The 23,318-nt window shown below is 43.8% G+C and overlaps 1 protein-coding gene across 1 annotated transcript in view; it reads left to right on the forward strand.

Moving 5' to 3' along the window:
* The first annotated feature begins 22,750 nt into the window (after positions 1-22,750).
* Positions 22,751-23,318, forward strand: part of PDX1 (pancreatic and duodenal homeobox 1) — a 44,373-nt gene continuing 43,805 nt past the window's right edge. The window contains exon 1 of the mRNA XM_075850020.1: positions 22,751-23,159. Within this exon, the coding sequence (XP_075706135.1) occupies positions 22,751-23,159 (409 nt within the window). The remainder of the gene's footprint in view (positions 23,160-23,318) is intronic.

The following is a 23,318-nucleotide window of genomic DNA, read 5'->3' on the forward strand; positions in this document are numbered from 1 at the left end:
GGCAGATGACATAGGACGTGGCGGATTCCTCTGGACATGGCAGACTCAATACTAAAGGCACAGCACGGGAAACAGGAACAGGTAACAAGGCACGGGTAACAACTAGAACGGGAAACACTAAGGGACTATTTGCAAGACAGACTGGGAAAACTAACAACGCTCAGGCAAGGATCAGAAGGCCTGGGGCCTTCTTATAGACCAGGAAATTGTGATAGTTGATAATGATGACGACTTCATTTGTGCGCGCGCACCCTACGGGACCCAGCAGACCAGAGCGGAAGTGAGCGCTGGCATCTCCTAGGAAGGAGATAGGGGCCAGCGCTCACGGATCCATGGCTCCGGGCGTCGGGAGGTGAGTAAACCCGACGGCCCGCGGCCATGGACTCTACAGTATCCCCCCTCTTATGTCCCCTCTTCTTGGGGCCAGAGCGAGAGAGGAATTTCTTAATAAGAGCAGGGGCACTGAGGTTCTCTTCTGGCTCCCAGGACCTCTCCTCAGGACCAAACCCTCTCCAGTCCACCAAATACAAAGTCCTTCCTCCTACCCTCTTGCAGTCCAGGATCTCCTTCACCACGAATATATCAGAAGAACTGCTGGGAGCAACTGTGGAACTAGAAGTCTTGCTGTAGCGGTTCAGGACCACTGGCTTCAGGAGTTGGGGATTCTGAGGGTAGGAGGCAGACGCAGCTTATAGGAGACAGGGTTTATCTGTTGCAGAATCTCGAAAGGACAAGGAACCTGGGAGCAAACTTGTATGAAGGCACCTTCAAGCGAATGTTCCGAGAGGACAGCCAGACTTTAGTGCCCGGAAGATACTAAGGTGGCTCTCTTCTCCTAGTATCTGCTTTTCGCTTCATGCGATCGACTGCCAGTAAAATAGAGGATCGGGTCTGTTGCCAGATTTGCAAAAAGTCCTCATAAGCAGAGTCAGCAGCGGGTACTTGAGATGTGGTCGACACTGGAAGAGGGACTCTAGGATGTTGACTGTATACAATGTGAAACGGAGTGGAAGAGGTGGACTCACTTGTGTGGTTGTTGTATGAGAACTCGGCCCATGGAAGAAGCTGTACCCAGTAATCGTGCTGTGAAGAGATGAAGTGGCGGAGATAATTCTCCATGATCCGGTTGATCCTCTCCACTTGTCCATTGGACTGGGGGTGATAAGCTGAGGAAAAGTCCAATCTCACATCCAGCAGTTTACAGAGGGCTCTCCAGAACTTTGAAGTAAACTGAACCCCCCCGATCTGACACGATGTGAAGAGGCAAGCCATGCAAGCGAAAGATGTGTAGAATGAAGAGACTCGCCAGACGAGGAGCAGAAGGTAGGCCGGTCAGCGGGATAAAATGTGCCATCTTAGAGAACCGGTCCACCACCACCCAGACAGTGTTGCATCCTGCTTAGGGGGGAAGGTCTGTGACAAAGTCCATCGCAATGTGCTGCCAGGGGGCATTGGGTACAGGCAGAGGTTGAAGCAGGCTGGCAGGCTTGGAGTGAGTAACTTTGTTAGTGGCACACACCGTGCAAGAAGAGACAAAGTCCAGAACATCTTTAGGTAGCGTGGGCCGCCAGAAGTGACGAGCAATCAGGTCTCGGGTTTCACGGACACCAGCGTGCCCAGCCAGTTTAGAACTGTGTCCTCAGCGGAGAATTCTCCTGTCTGCCAATCGAACAAAAGTCCTCCCCGGTGGGATGTCTCTAATCTGCAGCGGATTAGCAGTGAAAATGCAGGATGGGTTTATGATAGTCTGAAGGGACTCCACCGTGTCTTCCGTCTCAAACGATCTGGACAGGGCATCGGCCCTCACATTCTTGTCCGCGGGACGGTAGTGGAGCACAAACTGGAAACGGGTGAAAAACAGTGACCACCTGGCTTGACGGGGATTCAGTCATTGTGCAGACTGAATGTAGGTAAGGTTTTTGTGGTCAGTAAAGATCAGGATGGTGTGAGCAGCACCCTCTAGAAGATGTCTCCACTCCTCCAGAGCCAATTTGACGGCCAGTAGCTCCCAATCTCCAATAGAGTAATTGCGCTCAGCAGAAGAAAAAAGTCTTGAGTAGTAGCCACATACTACCGCTTTCCTTTTGAGCTCCTCTGGAACAGAAGTGCACCTGCACCAACAGAGGAAGCGTCCACCTCCAGCGAGAACTGCCGAGATACGTCAGGATGATGGAGGATCGAAGCTGAAGTGAAGGCTTTCTTGAGGCTATTGAATGCGGACTCTGCCTCTGGAGTCCACACCTTGGCGTTCACACCCTTCTTGGTAAGGGTAGAGATGGGAGCCGTCAGAGAAGAGAAGTTAGGAATAAACTGCCAGTAGAAATTGGCGAATCCCAGGAACCGCTGTATGGCCCTTAAGCCTTGAGGACGTGGCCACTCCAGGACAGCTCTCACCTTCTCAGAATCCATCTTGAGATCCTGATCCGAGATGATGTAGCCCAGGAAGGGCAGATAACTCTTCTCAAAGACGCACTTCTCCAGCTTGGCGTATAAATTATTCTCCCTTAATCGCAGTAGAACCTGATGGACATGCCTCCGATGAGTCGTCTGATCTGGGAAGAAAATAAAAAAATCATCGAGATAAACAACAACACAGACATAGAGGAGATCTCGGAAGATATCATTAACGAACTCCTGAAACACTGTGGGACCGTTACACAGTCCGAAGGGCATCACTAGGTATTCGTAGTGCCCGTTGCGGGTGTTAAATGCCGTCTTCCATTCATCACCCCGGAGAATCCGGACTAGATTATAAACCCCACGCAGATCTAGCTTAGAATTTTTTTTTAGCTCCTCGTATGCGATCAAACAGCTCAGATATAAGTGGCAACGGGTATTTGTTCTTGACCGTGATCTGGTTGAGACAACGTTAGTCCATGCAGGGTCGAAGGGATCCGTCCTTCTTTTTAATGAAGAAGAATCCAGCCCTGGCCGGGGAGGAAGACTTTCGTATGAAACCCCTCTCCAGATTCTCCTTGATATAGGCCGACATGGATAGAGACTCAGGCAAGGAGAGAGGATATACTCGGCCACGGGGGAGAGAGGCATTAGGAACCAGTTCAATGGGGCAGTCATAAGTCCGATGAGGAGGCAGTGTCTCAGCCTCCCTTTTGCTGAAAACATCTGCATATTGAGCAAACTGTGGAGGCAGTCCCGCCAATGACTGAGGCAGAGGAGGCTTGACAGGATGGATCTGCAACAGACAACGACCATGGCACTTGGAGCCCCATTGGAGAACCTCCCCAGAATTCCAGTCCAGGACTGGGGCATGTAGTCGAAGCCAAGGCAGGCCCAGTAGAACAGGATTGATGGCCTTGGGCAAAACAAGGAAAGAAATTAATTCAAAATTAAGGACTCCAACCTGGAGCTTCAACGGCTTGGTTTTAGAAACGATGGGATCAGGCAGAGGCAGTCCATTAACTGAGGCAACAGCCAAAGACATCTCTAGGGGGACAGTGGGAGCTGAAGATGATCCACAAGCTCTCTCTGGATGAAATTTGCAGCAGAACCAGAGTCAAGATAGGCAGAAACTTGATGCGTCCTCGGAATAGGAATAGTCAGCTTGGAACTGAATGCTTTATTAGGTACCATTCCATCTAGGGTTGTCTCTCCAATCAGTCCTAGGCAATGGGGTCTCTCTGGCCTCTGGGGACACAGATGCACAATATGGCCTCCGAGGCCGCAATACAATGTCCAGAAGTGCGTCTGCGTTGTTTCTCCTGGGTAGACAATCTGACATAGTCACTCTGCATCGGATCCTCTGGTGGGACGACTTAAGAGGATTGCTGGAAAGTAGAATCCAGCCTAGGAAGCTTTCTCTCCCGGAGAACCTCTTGGGAGCGCTCCCGGATCCTCATGTCAACCCGGGAGGCGAGTAGGATAAGATCGTCCAGGGTAGATGGCAGATCGCAAGCAGTCAGCTCATCCTTGATCACTGAAGACAGTCCCTGCCAGAATATGGCCACCAAAGCCTCGTTGTTGCAGGTCATTTCAGCAGCCAGGATACGGAACTGAATGGCATACTCGCCCACGGAGAGGTCTCCCTGATGTAGGGTCAGCAAGGATGCAGCAGCCGAAGAAACTCTCCCAGGTTCCTCAAAGATCGAGCGGAAGGTCAGTAAGAAGCACTGCAAGTCACGGGTCTCTGGTCCCTGATGTTCCCACAGACGGTTAGCCCATGCCAGGGCTTTGCCAGTAAGGAGAGAGATGATGAAGGCGATCCTGACGTCATCCGAAGAGAAGGCCCTGGCATGTAGTCTGAAGTGGATCAGGCACTGTTTCAAAAATCCCCTGCAGGTCCTCGGGTCTCCGTCATAGCGTGGAGGTAGTGGCAAGTAACACAGGGGATTGGTACCAGTACAGACAGGAAGTGTAGCAGGAGGAACAGCAGGAATGGGTGCGGTGACGACCGTGGTTGGAGCAAGCAGCCGAGGGGCAATGGCGTTCACCGACATGAGGAGTTGGTCTTGTTGTGACTGGAGATCCTCCATCTCGGCCAGCATGGCTTCTGTCGTCAAAGTCTCAGGTTGACCAGTGGGGTCCATGGCCTGAGCGTACTGTCACGGAGCGGATTAGTGGACCAAACAACAGGAAACCCCAGTAATACAATGTCCCGCACAAGGGTACCTGGATAGTCCAGACGGTGGCCGCAGCTCCTGCACTGATGGAGATGGGTGCAGCAGATAACGCCAAATGTGGTGGATGACACAGGAGCCGCAGGTTGCGCCAGACGTGGCGGATTCCTCCGGACGTGGCAGATGACACAGGACGTGGCGGATTCCTCCAGACGTGGCAGATGACACAGGACGTGGCGGATTCCTCCAGATGTGGCAGATGACACAGGACATGGCGGATTCCTCCGGACGTGGCAGATGACACAGGACATGGCAGATTCCTCCGGACAAGGCAGACTCAATACTAAAGGCACAGCACGGGAAAGAGGAATAGGTAACAAGGCACGGGTAACAACTGGAACGGTAAATACTAAGGGACCATTTGCAAGACAGACTGGGAAAACTAACAATGCTCAGGCAAGGATCAGAAGGCCTGGTTCCTTCTTATAGACCAGGAAATTGTGGCAGTTGATAATGATGACGACTTCCTTTGTGCGCACCCTACGGGACCCAGCAGACCAGACCAGAAGTGAGCGCTGGCGTCTCCTAGGAAGGAGATGGGGGCCAGCGCTCACGGATACAAGGCTGCTGGCTTCGGGAGGTGAGTAAACCCGACGGCCTGCGGCCATGGACGCTACAGTTGTTTTTCAAGGTTTGGCCTCGGCCCCTTAGTTCCATTGAAGGGAAATCTTAATGCTTCAGCATACCAAGACATTTTGAACAATTGTAGCTTCCAACTCTGTGGTAACAGTTTGGGGAAGGCCAATTTCTGTTCCAGCATGACTGTTCTGCAGTGCACAAGGTCCATAAAGACATGGTTGGGTGAGTTTGATGTGGAAGAACTTGACTGGCCGCACAGAGCCCTGACCTCAACCCCATCCAACACCTTTGGGATGAACTAGAATGGAAATTGTGAGCCAGGACCTCTCGTCCAAAATCAGTGTCTGACCTCACAAATGCTCTTCCGGATGAATGGAGAAAAATTCCCACAGATACACTCCAAAATCTTGTAGAAAGCCTTCCCAGAAGAGTGGGAGCTGTTTACTGCAAGGGGAGGGGGGGGATTATGCCATGTTTTGTACCATACTATAGAGCACTCTGCAGAATGCTGGTACTATGTAAATACGGTACATAATTCTCTATTCCATACCCCCTAGTAGCTCTAGCTTTACAATGGAGCATATAACAGTTGGCAGGGATATCATATATTGTTCTGCAGTTAATTTATCTTGACTTGTGGTGAGAGGAGATTAATAGCTGTGGAACAAAATGAAAACCAACCAGCACAGTACTACTGAGGATAGGCCATCAATTTGTAGTGACTGGACAACCCCTTTAACTTATATTGGACCTTATTATGTCTGTGTCTGGTCCCACCAAAGGATCCTCTGGTACTCTGATGGGCCAGTCCAACACTGGTGGCAGTTACCTGATAATCTTTTATTTCCTTGTTGTTCCTTAGTTGCTTATAATGTCTTCTATCCATGTTGTAATGGAAATCATCTTTCCATGGACTGAGTTCCTGCTGAGTTTGCACATACTTACTGAAGCCAACCTGAACCAGCAGTACTGCGGTGTAAAGCATGGAGGAGGGTAAGGGAAGCAACATGTGCCATTGGAGGTGAATTTAAGACTGTATCTGCCTCACCTGCCACATCTGTTTTGAAAAAGATTTCTTATTTGAGGCGAGGCTGTCCTCTCTCTCCCCTGTTATTTGTCTGGTTGAACCTCTGGCCAATCTAGTCAGGGCAGATCAGTATATTGAGGGATTTGGTGCTGAGGGAGAGAGGACAAAATTGTCCTCTACATGGATGACTTACTCCTGTTTCTGAAAGATCCAGAGGGTAAATTGGAGTATGTAATAGCTAAAATTCAGAAGTTTGTTTTTTCTCTCTGATCTTGAAATTAATTGGACGAAATCCACGCTGTTGTCCCTTAATAAAAGAAATTTAATACTACAAAATAAAATAAAAGTGATCTATTGAGGTAAAAAAATTAAATATCTAGGAATTATCCAATGAAATAGAAGATTTCGTGGCTCTTAACCTCACCCCTATGATATAAAAACTGGAGAAAAAAAACAAAAATCTGGGGTAAACTACCTATATCAAAAGCTGACAGAATTATTCTGATAAAAGCAGTTGTATTACCTAAATTATTGTTTATTTTTGGACTATGCCTAGTCGGGATCCATGATAAGCACTTCAAAAGAATTATTATTATGTTCAACGAATTTATATGCGGGTGTAAAAGGGTTCGGATAAAACTAGACATTTTATGCCTTCCAAAGACAAGAGGAGGTTTGGCATTCCCTGAGATCCGCTTGCATTTTTTGGCAGCCCAACTACTTTACATTAAGGAATGGAACAAGGATACATTTTTGCTGTGGGTTATGTTTAAGACCAAAGGTAAAACATTTTTTGAAGTGTTAGAATCCGGCCAATTACTATCCGTGTACTAGCAACTGTGCCAACAGCCCGTCATCTACATGACTGTTGGACTCTCATGGGTAAAATACTAGTAAGGAAAAGTTCAATAGAATTCTCGCCTTTATGGTATAATTCACGGTTAGAGCAGCTCAAGGATATTTCGGAGCTTCCTCTCCTAAGACAAAAAGGGACAAAGTGTATTCTAGATGTAGTGGAAGAGGGAAAAATTAAATCATGGGAGCAACTTTCAGCGGTTTTTGATCTATCCTCAATGGAAAGGTTCTCCTATGCTCAATTAAAACACACCCTAGATCACTTGGACAATAAATTGCTCCTTTTATAAGGATGTTACGAATGGCTTCTATTCAAGATTTTTCAAGTAGGGGTCAAGGCCTTATCTAATATCTATAAAACATTGCTAGAGGCTAATTCAGATAAATTTGAATTTAAGAGTATTGAAAAATGGGAAAATGATCTGAAATGTGTAGGGAAGTTAAAATGGAATATTATATATAAAAACATTAGCAGAGCCTCATTAAACAGGAATCACCAATTGATACGATTTAATATAGTTCACAGACTTTATTACACTCTGGTGTTCCTGAATAGAATCTATAAAAAAAAGTCATCTAACTGTCCCAGATGTGGGGCAGTGGAGGCCGACTACATGCACATCCTATGGAGCTGTCCAGCAGTTGTAAAATTTTGGGTAGCAATTTTTAAAGAAATTTCAGTCCGTCAGGAAGTGGATTTGCTTTTCTTTCGCCAATTAGTATTACTGTGAGATGACTCTGCTTTAAATGTACCTAGAGATAGGAAAAATTGTGTAATAAAGTTATTATTTATCGCCACACTTCAGAGCGTTAGAAAATGGATCTCTAGCACTCCTCCGGACGTGGAAGCATGGATCCATAATGTGAAAATAAAAAATAAACAATAATAGTACCTCCTGGAGTAACCTTAAAAATTGTTTCTGGGGCCAATGGTAGTGATTCTATTCCTGTGTAATTTCTAGTAATTTTCAAGTAGTCTGATTCCATGCCTGTCTTGGGGTGGGTAAGGGCGGGGGGCTTTATTAGGGGGGGGGGCTGGGTGTCAAGGGTTGTGGTAAAAGCTTTAAAAGTCATTTTGTATTATAAAGCGCGTATTATTCTGTTTTAAAAGTGATGCTATTCCTGTGTGTTGAATAAAAACATGTAAAATAAATAAATAAAAAAATTTTTTTTTTTTATTGAACACCTTATTATCACACAGCAAGTAATGGATGCATACAGTTAGGTCCAGAATTATGTGGACAGTGACACAAGTTTTGGCATTATAGCTGTTTACCAAAACATATTGAATATACAGTTACATAATCAATATGGGCTTATTGTGCAGACTCTCAGCTTTCATTTGAGGGTATTCACATCCTAATTTGAGGAAGGGTTTAGGAATTACAGCTTTTTAATATGAAGCTGCCTCTTTTTCAAGGGACTAAAGGTAACTGGACAATTATCTCAAAAGCTATTTAATGGGCTGCATGGGCTATTCCCTCGTTAATACATCATCAATTAAGTAGGTAAAAGGCCTGGAGTTGATTCCAGGTGTGGCATTTGCATTTGGAAGCTGTTGCTGTGAACCCACAACATGAGGTCAAAGGAGCTCTCAATGCAAGTGAAACAGACCATCGTTCGGCTGAAAAAAATGAATAAATCCAAAAAACGGCAGAAAATAAGCCGTGTGAACATACCCTGTCACTTCTTGAGACGTTTTTGGAGACGTTTTTCATTGGGTCAATAGAAAAACAGCTCCATTACGGCCGTAAGGGTATGTGCACACACAAAGTTAAAAACTTCAGAAAATACGGAGCTGTTTTCAAGGGAAAACAGCTCCTGATTTTCAGACATTTTTAAAGCCACTCGCGTTTTCGCTGCGTTTTTTACGGTCGTTTTTGGAGCTGTTTTCCTATTGAATCAATGAAAAACAGCTCCAAAAAGTCCCAAGAAGTGACATGCACTTCTTTTTCATGGGCGTCTTTTTAAGTGCTGTTTTTGGAAAACGAGGCGTAAAAAAGCGCCCTGTCGGAACACAACGCCGTATTTCCCACTGAAATCAATGGGCAGATGTTTGTAGGCATTCTGCTTCCATTTTTTAAGCTGTTTTTCGAGGCGTAAACCCCCGAAATATGCCTGAAAACACTACGTGTGCACATACCTTAAAAAACACATAAAAAAACGCTTGATGCTTTAAAAACGGCTGAAAATCAGGGGCTGTTTTCCCTCTATAGCTCTGTATTTTACAGCCGTTTTTAGTTTGCCGTGTGAACATACCCTTAGGGCACATTCAGATGTGCGGAATTTCTATTGAATTCCGCTGCGGACAGTCCACAGTGGAATTCTGCAGCAGTTGTTTTTTTCATTTCTTTCTATACATTTTTAGGAAAATTAGTTCGACGTTGCAGAAAATAAATGTGTGGAAATCAGGCTTTTCAGATTTTTCCCTCCGCAGCATGCTCAAATCTGTGGCAAGTCCGCTGTGATATCTGCAACGTCTGAATTAGGGCACGGCCAGACGTGGCGGAATTGCTGTGGAATTCCGCTCTGGACAGTCCGCAGTGGAATTCTCCAGCGGCCGTTTTTTACAGTTGTTTCAATAAATTTTTAGGCAAGTTAGTTTAGACGTTGTGGGAAAACTCCGCTGCGGACCATAGACTGTCTGTTGCGGAGAAGAAGCGGAATTTCACTGCGGATTTCAGCCCTTGCAATGCAAAAACTGAAATCTGTGGCAAGTCAGCTGTGATATCTGCAACGTCTGAATTACCTGTCAAATATGCAAATGTTGGTGCAGATTCCGCCACGTCTGAACATGGCCTTACTGTTAGGGTATGTGCACACACAAACATGATTACAGTACGGGACAGTTGTCCTGCAGCGAGGCAGGGACTCCTAGCGTCGTACATAACTATGATGCTAGGAGCCCGGCTCCCTGCAGTGTGTTCGGTCCGGTACTTGCGGCCGAAATACATCCGTCAATTACGGACGTAATTAGTGTGTGTGCACATACCCTTAAACGCTGCAGATTTTCCACCCGCAAATCTGGATGGAAATTCTGTTTTGTATGAACTTATTTTTCCCCAGTTCATTGGTGAGTAAGCTTATGATTCACATTTCCTTCAATACATAAGAACACTTGCTGAATGCACTTAATGAAATGTGCTGCGCCCGATTGTGGTAGCAATGGCGGATCAGTCCGGTACAATGTGTTCTGAACTGCGGCTTTCTCTAAAACACCTTTAGGCCACTCCCTGAAGACGGCGGCACAGATGAACAGACAGACACAGCTTTTCTGCAATGATTGCTCAGAGAACTTGGGTTGAACTCGGTTAAGAACAAATATCAGTTTGTGGCAATGTTATTTTCTTGCAGATAAAGCTCTATTTTTACACCCGTGTTTCACCTAGGAAAAGTCACACATATTACTCCCAGGTTCGGCCTCTCCACCCACTCTCACCTTTTACAGACTTGTCAAGTCTTGACAGGGCCAGATAAACCACATAGATTCTGAAGCATTGGAAAATGATAGAATTTATGTAGATTACAGGTAATGTAAAGAGAATTTGCAAATAGAACGCAGTGATGCAATTCCTTTGAAACACAGAACTACAATATACGCACGTGATAAATCCTCGTTTTGCACAACAAATATATGCTTGTCTTTTTAAATCAGGCAATGTAGATAAGTGGCTGTATATGATCTATCCCTTTGTAAACCAACCAAACAAACACTATTTTACTACTTGTATCATCATTATTGGGGTTCACACGTAGCGTAAATACTGCAGATTTTCTGCAATGGATTTCATTCCGAGAAATCTGCAGCATAATACAGTAGTAGCTGTGTGGATGAGATGTGAGGATATACGCTATGTGCTTTTACGCAGCGTATACGCCTTATGTGAATATAGCTTTAGGGCGGGTTCACACATGGCGGAATTGCACTTAAATTCCGCTGCGGACACTCCGTAGCGTTAATCCGCAGCGGAGCCGTTTCTACATTGACTTTCACTTTAATTTCGCAGTGTTCGTTTACACGATGCGTACAATTCCGCTGCGGAGCATAGGCTGCGGAGCGGAATTTGGTGTCCGCAGCATGCTCTGTCTGTTGCGGAGCAGTGGCGGACTCATGGCGGAATTTCTCCATTGACTTCAATGGAGATTCAAAGTTCCGCAATGAAGTCCGCAGCTGTCATGCACATGTCATGTGTGCTGCGGATGCGTCTTGCTTTTTTTACTTGACATTTCTTCATTCTGGCTGGACCTATGTATTTCTAGGTCTACAGCCAGACTGAGGAAGTCAATGGGGCTCCCGTAATGACGGGAGCGTTGCTAGGAGACGTCAGTAAATAGTCACTGTCCAGGGTGCTGAAAGAGTTAAGCGATCGGCAGTAACTGTTTCTGCACCCGGGACAGTGACTACCGATCTCAATATACATGTATCTGTAAAAAAAAATGAAGTTCGTACTTACCGAGAACTCCCTGTTTCTGTCTCCAGTCCGGCCTCCCAGGATGACGTTTCAGAGTAAGTGACGGCTGCAGCCAATCACAGGCCAAGCACAGGCTGCAGCGGTCACATGGACTGGAGCGTCATCCAGGGAGGTCGGGCTGGATGCCGAAGGAGGGACGCGTCATAAAGACAACGGCCGGTAAGTATGAATTTCTTTTACTTTCACTAGGGAAAGTGCTGTCCCTTCTCTCTATCCTGCACTGATAGGGAGAAGGGAAGCACTTTTCCCGCAGTCCGCAGCAGCTAGTCCGCATCAATTTTCTGCACATTTTGTGCAGATCCGCAGCCGTAATCCGCAACCCGGATTAGGTGCGGCATTGATGCGGACAGTTGCGGAGGAATTCCGCCATGTGTGGTCATGCCCTTATTCTTAAAGGGGTTGTGTCATAAGATGACCCCCTCCGTATTAGGTTATATGAACGTCATATACAAGAGTCCAATGTTTGTGCCGGAGAAGGGAGCCATTAAGAAAGAGAAGCTTCTACTTTGGTGCACCCTCCTAAATTACATGGTCGGTTGCAGAGGAAACGTGTAGCCTGCAAGAGCTTCCAGGAGCAAGACCTGCAGCGATCAGCTGATTGCCAGGGCAGCTAACTTTAGAAAAGATGTTGTCTTCATGATACCTGGCACCCGTATGAATAGTGCTACAGGTTTTCAACATGCTATACTGGAATATGGTATAATGACTAGATTATCATTGTGCAGTAGTTTGAGGTTGTATTTGCTGTATAAACATATGCCTAGAGCAGAACATTTTAAAGGAGATGTACACTCCAATATTTAAATACGTACACCATCATTAACTCCATTGCAACCCAAATAAAAATTGTAGCAACTTTGCAAATAGTCTTGATTACAAATCTCCTAGTTTTAGGTGTTCAGTTTCCATACAGACCTATGTATCTCCATGGTAACAGACTACAGACAAACTGTAGTCTGATCCTGCAGTCATGTGTAAGTTTGTACCTCCTGCAGACATATGGCTGCTACTACAACTGCTTTGAGGCACATACAGATAGGTGCCCAACTATGGTTGGCTTCTTCCCCTTGCTGTAGACTGTAGGACCCCACGTTGGGTCTCTTGCCTCAGGATGTGGTGGAATAAACCAGTACCAGTAGGGGGCCCAATTTAGATTGCTGTTATGCACGTCACCTCTCCTTCATGTACTCCCATCAAGGGGAGATTTTTAGGCTGATCAAACATACAATAAAATCTAGTCTACCAACTAAATACAAACAAGATATAACTAATGCAAGGGATTGATCATAGCACAATGCATATCATAATAATAGATGCCTATGATTTTCTCTCTATTAAAATAGTATATTGCCCTAGTTACAGGAACTTTGGGTGTGCACAGGTTAAAAGAGGGGCTTAAAGCTGACAGATCAGTAAGCAGACAAGTAATTCTTACTAATAAAATACGTTTTCTCTATCCATTGAGTAATTAGTTTACAGCCCCTCTCTGTTTATTTATCCATAAGAGCTGCTGTTAAATGGCTTGGGAGAGCAATTGCTTAATGGCACCATTCTGAAACAAACCCTGCGTGTCATTGGGAAAGGAGGGAAAAGTGGTTCTAACGGAAACCGATTGCACAGCTAATGGAGTAAGAGATTTTATTACCCCAGGTATTATATAATATGTGTATATATATATATATATTCGTTCTTGTGGAGCTAAAATGACTGACTACAGTGAATTTATTTCTTTCCGTGACACAACAGTGGTTCTGCATGGCTTGGGGATCGCACAAAATAACAGATCTCATCTGTGATTACGACATGGGGGTTGCTTAATTTTGCTACTTTCTTGCTGCATTGTAGTTTCTTATTAAAGGGGTTTTCCAGTCCCTAAAAATTGATGGGATATCCTCAGGGTAAGCCATCAAAAGCTGATCGCTTGGGGTCCAATTGTCGGGACCCCCGCTGATTGACTGCTTTGAAGGGGTCAAAGCGCTGCTTCCCCTTCATTTCAGTCCCTGCTCGTATTGTGATTCATGGCATACAGTCTTCTCCCATTGAAGTGAATGGGAGAAGGCTGTAATACTGTGAACCGCCGCTACTGCTGTGTCGGTGAATCACAATACGAGCAGTGACCGGAATGAGGGGGAAGCAGCGCTCGTGCGAGCTCCGTGGCCCCTTCAAAACAGCAATTCGGCGGGAGTCCCCCGAGTGATCAGCTATTGATGGCCTATCCTGAGGATAGGCCATCAATTTTTAGATACTGGAAAACCCCTTTAAGGTTGGCACATTAAAATGTTTTTCCGTCTATACTGTATAGTGGTAGAAAAGGGATAGGATAATTAGAGCACCACAAAGCTAATATCAACTTATTTATTAATGATATAGAGGATGGGATTAATAGCACTATTTCTATTTTTGCAGATGACACCAAGCTATGTAATATAGTTCAGACTATGGAAGATGTTTGTGAATTGCAAGCGGATTTAAACAAACTAAGTGTTTGGGCGTCCACTTGGCAAATGAAGTTTAATGTAGATAAATGTAAAGTTATGCATCTGGGTACGAAAAACCTTGCAAGCATCATATGTCCTAGGGGGAGCTACACTGGGGGAGTCAATTGTTGAGAAGGATCTGGGTGTACTTGTAAATCATAAACTAAATTTCAGCATGCAGTGTCAATCAGCTGCTTCAAAGGCCAGCAAAATATTGTCGTGTATAAAAAGAGGCATGGACTCGCGAGACAGGGATGTAATATTACCACTTTACAAAGCATTAGTGAGGCCTCATCTAGAATATGCAGTCCAGTTCTGGGCTCCAGTTCATAGAAAGGATGCCCTGGAGTTGGAAAAAATACAAAGAAGAGCAACGAAGCTAATAAGGGGCATGGAGAATCTAAGTTATGAGGAAAGATTAAAAGAACTAAACCTATTTAGCCTTGAGAAAAGACGACTAAGGGGGGACATGATTAACTTATATAAATATATGAATGGCGCATACAAAAAATATGGTGAAATCCTGCTCCATGTAAAACCCCCTCAAAAAACAAGGGGGCACTCCCTCCGTCTGGAGAAAAAAAGGTTCAACCTACAGAGGCGACAAGCCTTCTTTACTGTGAGAACAGTGAATCTATGGAATAGTCACCGCAGGAGCCGCCACAGCAGGGACAGTAGATGGCTTTAAAAAAGGCTTAGATAATTTCCTAGAATAAAAAAATATTAACTGCTATGTGTAGAAATTTTTTACTTCCCCTTTCCCATCCCTTGGTTGAACTTGATGGACATGTGTCTTTTTTCAATCGTACAAACTATGTAACTATGTAACTATGTAACACTATATGAATAAAGAAAAGGCCGAAAAAATTACACTGCCTCTAAATATATTTGTAGTACCAATTAGATGCTGTATCCAAGCTATTGACAATGCTGTAGATGTTGGGGCATGATGAGCCTTTTCCTATAATGTACTAATGGGACATCCCTGAAAAAGAATTCAACTCTTTGAAAAGAGAGAGCGTTCCGGGCAGTGTTGAGTATAAAATAAATATATATAAGAGGTGAGGAATGGATCCAGGAGAGGAGTGTCAGAAGCCGGTGAACCCTAATACAGATACATTGAGATACATACTGCCTTGCATTGAGAACTGAATATGTGTGGAGGGGATGGGGTGGAGGAAATTCGGAGATCCGCTATAAACTGACTATTAGAATAAACCTCATACCTGCTGGTGTTCATAGATTATACAGTATAGAAATACACAGATGTGAAAATTATTTTATTCTAAATGTTCAAAAAGTCGCAAATATAAAAAAAAATTGTGGGAATCTATTATTTTTTAAATACTTGGTAAACAAGAGACAAAAGTATTGTAGGTATGATACCTTTATTGGCGAACCATAAAAGTTCTATATGCAGCCTCCAGAGCCCAGAGGCCCCTTCTTCAGGCATATAGAGCTTTTATGGTTAGCCAATGAAGGTATCATACCTACAATATTTTTGTCTTTTTTGACACAAAAGTATTTAACATTACATATTGTTTCTGGCTACCATGGTATTACACTATTTTTTTTACTGTACTTGGTAAACAAGACAAAGATCATGCAGACAGCTATTGATCCTTCTTGTAAGGATTTATTATATGGCACCTGTAGAATTCTATGTATCCATACTGAGCTCCGCGTCCCTTACACGGATGCATAAAGAGATTTTTTTCGTGTAAGGACAACATGGTGATATGTTCAATGGGATGCCATATCACAGAGAAATACTGTGCCTCATGGAGACACCATACCGCGGTACACGGAGCGCCTACAGCTCTATAATATGGAACCACAGGGATTCCATGTGCCGATATACAGGCTCTGCTATGTGTATGAAACCTAAGGCTATGTTCACACGCTAAAGCAAAAACGGCTGTAAAATACGGAACTGTTTTCAAGGGAAAACAGCCTCTGATTTTCCGTTTTTAAAGTATCAAACTGGCTCAAGAAGTGACAAGGTCCTTCTTTTTACAGGGTGTTTTTTTTACGTGTAATTTTTTAAAACGACACGTAAAAAAAACGCCCCATCTGAACATAACACCATTTTTCCCATTGAAATCAATGGTCAGATGTTTGGAAGCATTTAGTTTCCGTTTTTTTCAGGTGTTTTTCAAGGTGTTTACTCCCCAAAAAATGCCTGAAAACACTGCGTGTGAACTTACCCTAAGGGTAGGTTCACACGTACACGTTCGATACGCCTGAAATTACAGAGCTGTTTTCAGACGTAATGGCATGTGCAGGCGTTTTTCGCAGCGTCCATTGCGGACGTAATTGGAGCTGTTTTTCTATGGAGTCAATGGAAAACGGCTCCAATTACGTCCCAAGAAGTGACATGCACTTCTTTGACGTGGGCGTCTTTTTTACGCGCTGTCTTTTGACAGCGGCGCGTAAAAAAAATGACCGTCGGCACAGTACATCGTAAAACCCACTCAAATGAATGGGCAGATGTTTGCCGGCGCTTTGGAGCCGTATTTTCGGACGTAATTCGAGGTTAAAACGCCCGAATTACGTCCGTAAATAGGGTGTGAACCCAGCCTTAGGGTGCGGTCACACATGGCAGATTTTGTTACAGCAATTTTTACGACAGAATAATCTAATTTAATCGGAATGGGGTTGTTTCTGCAGATGAATGGAACTTATTTACAGTTGCAGAAATTTCTGTAACAAAATCTGTAGCGTGTGAATCCACCCAAATACTTCTACAGGTAAAGTGCAAAAAATGTCCCCCACAACAAGGTTTAGCACTCTTCCATCGGCAATGCAAACGCAAATCTGCCTGGTTATGAAGCAACATGGTAGCAGAACGCTCCCGCATTATTTGTCATCCAGATTTCTTAGAATCCTGAAAGGTAAAGCTGCCTAGGTAAGCGGTAAGACATCCCCAAATCACTGCATAGGTTGGCAGATTTGCTAGCGTGAAGCATAACCCATGTGGGAGCGATAATGGTACCCAGAATTAGTGTCACCTTGCTTTACTAGAAGCAGATAAGACTAACAAACAAAAGTAGAATTTTCATGAACATGACGGAAGAGGATGTATATTTATTGGTGATTTTTTTTTATTTCAAAATTAAATTAAGAATATAAGGTAAAAAAAAAATCCATACTATGGACAAAGCCCTTACATGGCATGTTTATTTGCTAAGGCTAGTCTCAAGTTTTCCGATGCAATATGGCCCATCAGTATACTTGTTTTTTCAAACCAATATGTTCCTCTCAAGTGACATTTGTTAACAATACAAATATTACCTTTGCTACAACACATTAGATATGTTTTCTACCTCAGGAAACTTCAAGATACCAGCTCTGCACTTGTTGTGCTAAATAGGGGTAAATGAAGCATTAAAATGGATCCCGGACTAGGAGTGCAGAGTAAATATGGTACATGTGTGTGTACAAGTGTGAGAATGACAGACTGGAACAGCCATCGCAGTGATCTTTGTCCTGTTTGGGAGCTCTCCGCCTCCTCATATCCTTGTCACCAAGTCAACCAAGAGCAGATTATCTGTAAGGGTCAACACATTTCAACCATACCTCTAGAAAATACCCCTTCAATAGTCAATGGACTTACTATCATACCCAGTATTGATAGCATTGTGATCCCAGCCGGCTAATATCTAACAATGTTCCAATTCACTAGTAAACAGCTCCCAGAAGGTCAATTTACTGTGTCCCGTCTGGGGCTGCCAGGAAATCAGGTCACAGCTGGTATTTTTCCCTTAACGGTAGAAAACGAAACAAATCTAAAACTATTTTGGTGAGAAAAGAGATAAAAGTGCACTGTGGAACTGTGAACAACCTAATTTAAAGAGGCTCTGTCACCAGATTATAAGTGCCCTCTCTCCTACATAATGTGATCGGCGCTGTAATGTAGATAACAGTGGTTTTTATTTTGAAAAACGATCATTTTTTAGCAAGTTATGAACAATTTTAGATTTACGCTAATTAGTTCTTACTGACCAACTGGCCGTTTTTTTACTTTTTACCAAGTGGGCATTGTAAAGAGAAGTGTATGACGCTGACCAATCAGTGACCAATCAGCATCATACACTTCTCTTCATTCCAGCCCAGCTTGTTTCACTGCACAGCGTGATCTCGCGAGATCACGCTGTGGCGAGACTTCCTCCCACAGGTCCTTCACTGGAGCAATGGAGGCGTCAACAGACATCGCCTCCAGCCGTGTCAGGACGTTAATCTGAATCTGCAGCGGCTGGAGGCGATGCCTGTTAAGTCTTTCATGGCTCCGATGAAGAACCTGTGGGAGGAAGTCCCGTCACAGCGTGATCTCGCGAGATCACGCTGTGCAGTGAAACAAGTGGACATGAATGGAGAGAAGTGTATGACGGTGATTGGTCAGCGTCATACACTTCTCTTTACAACGCCCACTTGGTGAAAAGTAAAAAAAACGCCCAGTTGGTCATTAAGAACTAATTAGCATAAATCTAAAATGATTCATAACTTGCTAAAAAATGATCGTTTTTCAAAATAAAAACCACTACTGTTATCTACATTACCGTGCCGATCAGATTATGTAGGATATAGGGCACTTATAAACTGTCGACAGAGCCTCTTTAAGAGGGTTGTCTCATCTCAAAAGCAACTTTGTAAAATTAAGATGACAACGTGATCAGCTGATCGCTGTGGGTCCAACTTCAGAAACCCCCGTTGATCAGCTGGGATAAGTTGCACTCAGCAATACATTTTCCCTGCAATAGGAATTTAGTATTACATGTCAGTCACTCAAATGAATGGCCGTCCATAATACATGGATAGTCCGGATTCGAGCCTCTTTGATGTCCCTATGACCTAATAGAACACATGGAAGGGGGTTGCCTTAGTGAGAAAACCCCTTTAATAATATTGTTTATAAAGTATGTTCATCTGTGATCTGTAAAACATGTTATAGTTCCCACTACCAGTCATGGTCTAAGTCCCAATGCACACGACCATATTTTTCATCCGTAATTACAGACCCATTCATTTCTATGGGCTACGGACACCTATACGTATTTTTACAGATGGGTGTCCGTGCCATAGAAATGATAGAACATCTACTTTTTTTGTCCGTAATTACAGCACGGACTCCCCATAGCAGTCTATGGGTGCTTCCGTCATTTCGGACAGCTACGGATTTGCACCCGTAGCCATCTGTAATTACGGGCGCGTTGCTAGGCGACACCAGGTTTTCAGATGTTGCATATCATTTGTGGTTTTCTTCTTTTTGCGGATCCGTCAGTACTGCTGCATTACGGATGCACTACGAACCGTATTTATGGACACTGTGCCGTATATGCGGATGGTTTATGGATGACTATAAATGACTACGGATTCGTATTTACGGACAGTATTTACAGATGGATGAAATCTACGGTCATATTCATGGGGCCTAAAGAAACCTTCCCATATTTCTGCGGGAAGATGTCCGGGCCGTTAAAGCCTCCGCAAAAGATAGGACATGTCCTAACTTTTGCTTTTTACGTACTGTGCTCCTATACTTTGTATAGGAGCACAGGCCGAAAATGTGTCTGTCTGCTGCCGTTGGCGGCCGGCCGTGCCCGCAATCACGGGCAGTGATTACGGGCATGGCCGTGTGAATGAGGCCTTAGACGTTGAGGCCACATTATTGGTGGGAGCTTAGGCTCAAGTGACATATTCAAATACACTATATGAGACTTCTGATTTAATAGATTGGGGTCCCCATTTAGGACCCTTACCCGGCACATCTGTGCATTACAGAGACTACTCATTGATTTCAATGAGAACTGTGTAATGCTTTGTTTCCCCTGTGGTGACGCTGCAGGATAATTGAACACTCATTGCCAGGTTAACCCACATATTACAGATGACCACTGGGCATCCCAGCAGCATGGCACCCTGTAATCAGCTTATCGTCAGGGAACCCTTCTACCTAGAAGGCTATGTCCAAAGCATTCATCTAAGGCTATGTTCACACGGAGTATTTTGGGGGAGGAATATCTGCCTCAAAATTCCGTTTGGAACTTTGAGGCAGATATTCCTCTCCCTGCACGCCGATTTTCGCGGCGATTATCGCGCCGTTTTTCGCCCGCGGCCATTGAGCGCCGCGGGCATAAAACAACGAGAAATACCCTTTCTCCTGCATCCCATTGAAGTCAATGGGAGGTCAGAGGCGAAAGCGCCCGAAGATAGGGCATGTCGCTTCTTTTTCCCGCGAGGCAGTTTTACTGCTCGCGGGAAAAAGACGCCGACGCCTCCCATTGAAATCAATGGGAGGCGTTCTCGGGCCGTTTTTGCCGAGTTTTGCGACGCGGTTTCCGCGTCAAAAAACTCGGCAAAATACCCCGTGTGAACATAGCCAAAAGGTTCAATTGTTTACATTTTTGTTCAATGCAACTAATGATAAGAGTTCCTACTGATAAGTAGCCTGAACATTCAAAAAAAATAAAAATGATTTAGCAGCAATTCTATACTGGTTTTAATATCTCAGCTTGTAATCAGTGAATGGAAACATTCAGAGGCTGAAATACCTGTTCTGATAATGAACAACTGACACTGGGCAGAGCTAGTTTAAGGGGTTGTACAGAATTAGAAAAACGTGGCTGATTTCTTCCAAAAACATTGCATATCTGTTCACAGGTTGCTTGTGGTATTGCGTGTCAGCCTAATTCACTTCAATAGAGCTGAGCTGCAATACCAGACACAACCCATGGACAGGTGTGGCGCTGTTTCTGGAAGAAAGCAGTCATTTTTTTCTAATCATGTACAACCCCCTTTAAGTGCATCTACTAATATGCTTTGCAAACATCATTGTTGGACAGGATCAGAATCGAGATGTAATGTTTCCATTCACTGATTTCAAGCAGAGGTCTTGAAAAATATTGAAGCGTTGAGGTACAAAGTATGTTAAAAATGTAAAAAAATAAATTTTTGAATTAAAACAGGAACATTCTGTATGAATTCATCTGAATTAAGGACAAATCGTGGTGTGCTGCAGATATGTTGTTTTAGGGGAAAATCACTTGTTTTAAATTAACCTTTAGACAGGCGGGTTACATTCAGATAACAGAACATTAATCTGATAACACCACATATGCAAAGATATTTGCTAAAATTTCAACAAATTTTCTGTTAAAAATTAAATTGTTAGAAATTCTCGCTTAATTTCTGCAATGATAGCTGTAATGACTTACAACTTTGAGGCATTTATTTATTATTTATTTCAGTTTCTTATATGGTGCCAACATATTATGCAGAGCTGTACAGAGTTCCTCTTTTACAATTGTTACGCCAATTGCTGAAATGTGCTCATATCTGCAGAATAATTTACAGTTACCCATTTTTGGTGAAAATAATAAATTGTACAATATTTTTATCATTCATGACTAGAGATGAGCAAATTTCCCAACATTTTTTCGTGTCTGATTCGATTTGTTCGAATACATTTATTGCAAATCGAATGAATGAGCTTGTATTGCCGTGAAAAATCATGTCTGACTCTCTGATGTCTTGTAGGACTGTATTCAAGTAAGATCCAACCCGTTTCAATCTCGTTGACAGCAACATATATGGGTAGAGGGAGGGATAATTGCAGTTGATTTTGGAAAGGCAAGGCATTATGGGAAAGCCCTCGAGGTCATGTGATCCTTTTTCTAATCTGTAAATTTTGAAATTGCCAAATACGACACTTATGGAAAATTCGGACCAAATTTGATTTGTCTAGAATTGTTTGCTCATCTATATTGATAATTAAATACATACTAGTATTTACCAAGCTCATATTCACATACTCTAGGGGGAGATTTAATTTAGGACCCTCATCTAATAGCCAAAGTGGAGAGCAGCTACAAAGAAGGTCTTAGGCTCTGGAGGACGCAGCATGTCCATGTATCACATGGATAGTTCACTGCTTTTGAGTGACCATTGGGTAATGCTTCATTTCTCCTGTGGTGGCACTGCAGGGAAATTGAACACTTTCTACCTGGTTTCCGCACAGATTACAGCTGATCACTTCCTGTGATCAGCTTATCGTCTGGGGATCCTTCTAACAAAATGGGATTGTCCAAAGCTTGACTGTTTTGGTAACAAAGATACATTGTTTATCAGTCTGAAAGCTTATTATTGGTTGACAAAAATTGTTAGGTCTATGACCTCTTAGGGAAAGTAGTTGTCAGATGACTGCACTGTATCTCTGAGAGGTGAAGGACACCATTAAGGGAGGTTCCAGTGATAAAGCTCATATGTGTTATCTTTTACTCAGATAGCCCTCCATCTGCTGATAGGTTTATCAAATCAGGTATACAGAAGGAAGCTACTGCTCCAAAACACGTTAGCTCAAGACGCTGCCCTTAATCACTAACCATCATTATAATCAGTCCACATTCACAATGTGACCCAATGCGCTTGACGTCCAGGTCCAATACACGGCTCACCTGTGTGGTATACAAAGTGAGGGACAAATATAGGGAAATGGTCACTAAGAAAGAGTGAAACAGCTGCACTTATCTTACATAGGACACTCCCATCTGATGCCAATTGCCAAATCACATGAACCAAGGAGCAACCAATGTGACTGTAGCAGTGAGGCCATTCCCTGCAGGTAAAGCTTACCTGTCAGCTAGCAGTGCAAACTTCACAGAGGAGGACTTAACCAGCTCCTTATGTTTTCCTGATACACTCACAGCCATGAACACGGATGACCAGTACTACTCTACAGCCCACATTTACAAGGACTCTTGTGCATTTCAGAGGAGCCAGGGTCAGGACTATAGCCCAAACCCTCCAGCATGTCTCTACATGGGAAGACAGCAACCGGCGACGTTCTCCAACTCAATGATAAGTTTGGATCCAGGAAGTCCGCCAGATATCTCACCTTACGAAGTGCCGCCTATATCAGAAGACCCAGTTGTACCCCATCTTCACCATCATCATCACCACCACCATCATCATCCTGGGATCCCTCACCCCCAGCAACAAACAATGCCTTATCCAGAAGACACAGAACCTGGACTCTTAGATGAAAGGAGCAGAACCATTTTACCTTTTCCATGGATGAAATCCACTAAATCACACACTTGGAAAGGACAATGGACAGGTGAGTGTCAGGATTTCTCACATATACTTTGCAGTAGAGGTTATAGTGTGGCGGGATGACAGGAAACGGTGAAATCCAAAGTCATACCTTCCCACAATCAGCAGGTGAATATCTATCTATCTATCTATCTATCTATCTATCTATCTATCTATCTATCTA

The sequence above is a fragment of the Rhinoderma darwinii genome, chromosome 2 (assembly GCF_050947455.1).
Source record: "Rhinoderma darwinii isolate aRhiDar2 chromosome 2, aRhiDar2.hap1, whole genome shotgun sequence".
Taxonomy (NCBI): Eukaryota; Metazoa; Chordata; class Amphibia; order Anura; family Rhinodermatidae; genus Rhinoderma; species Rhinoderma darwinii.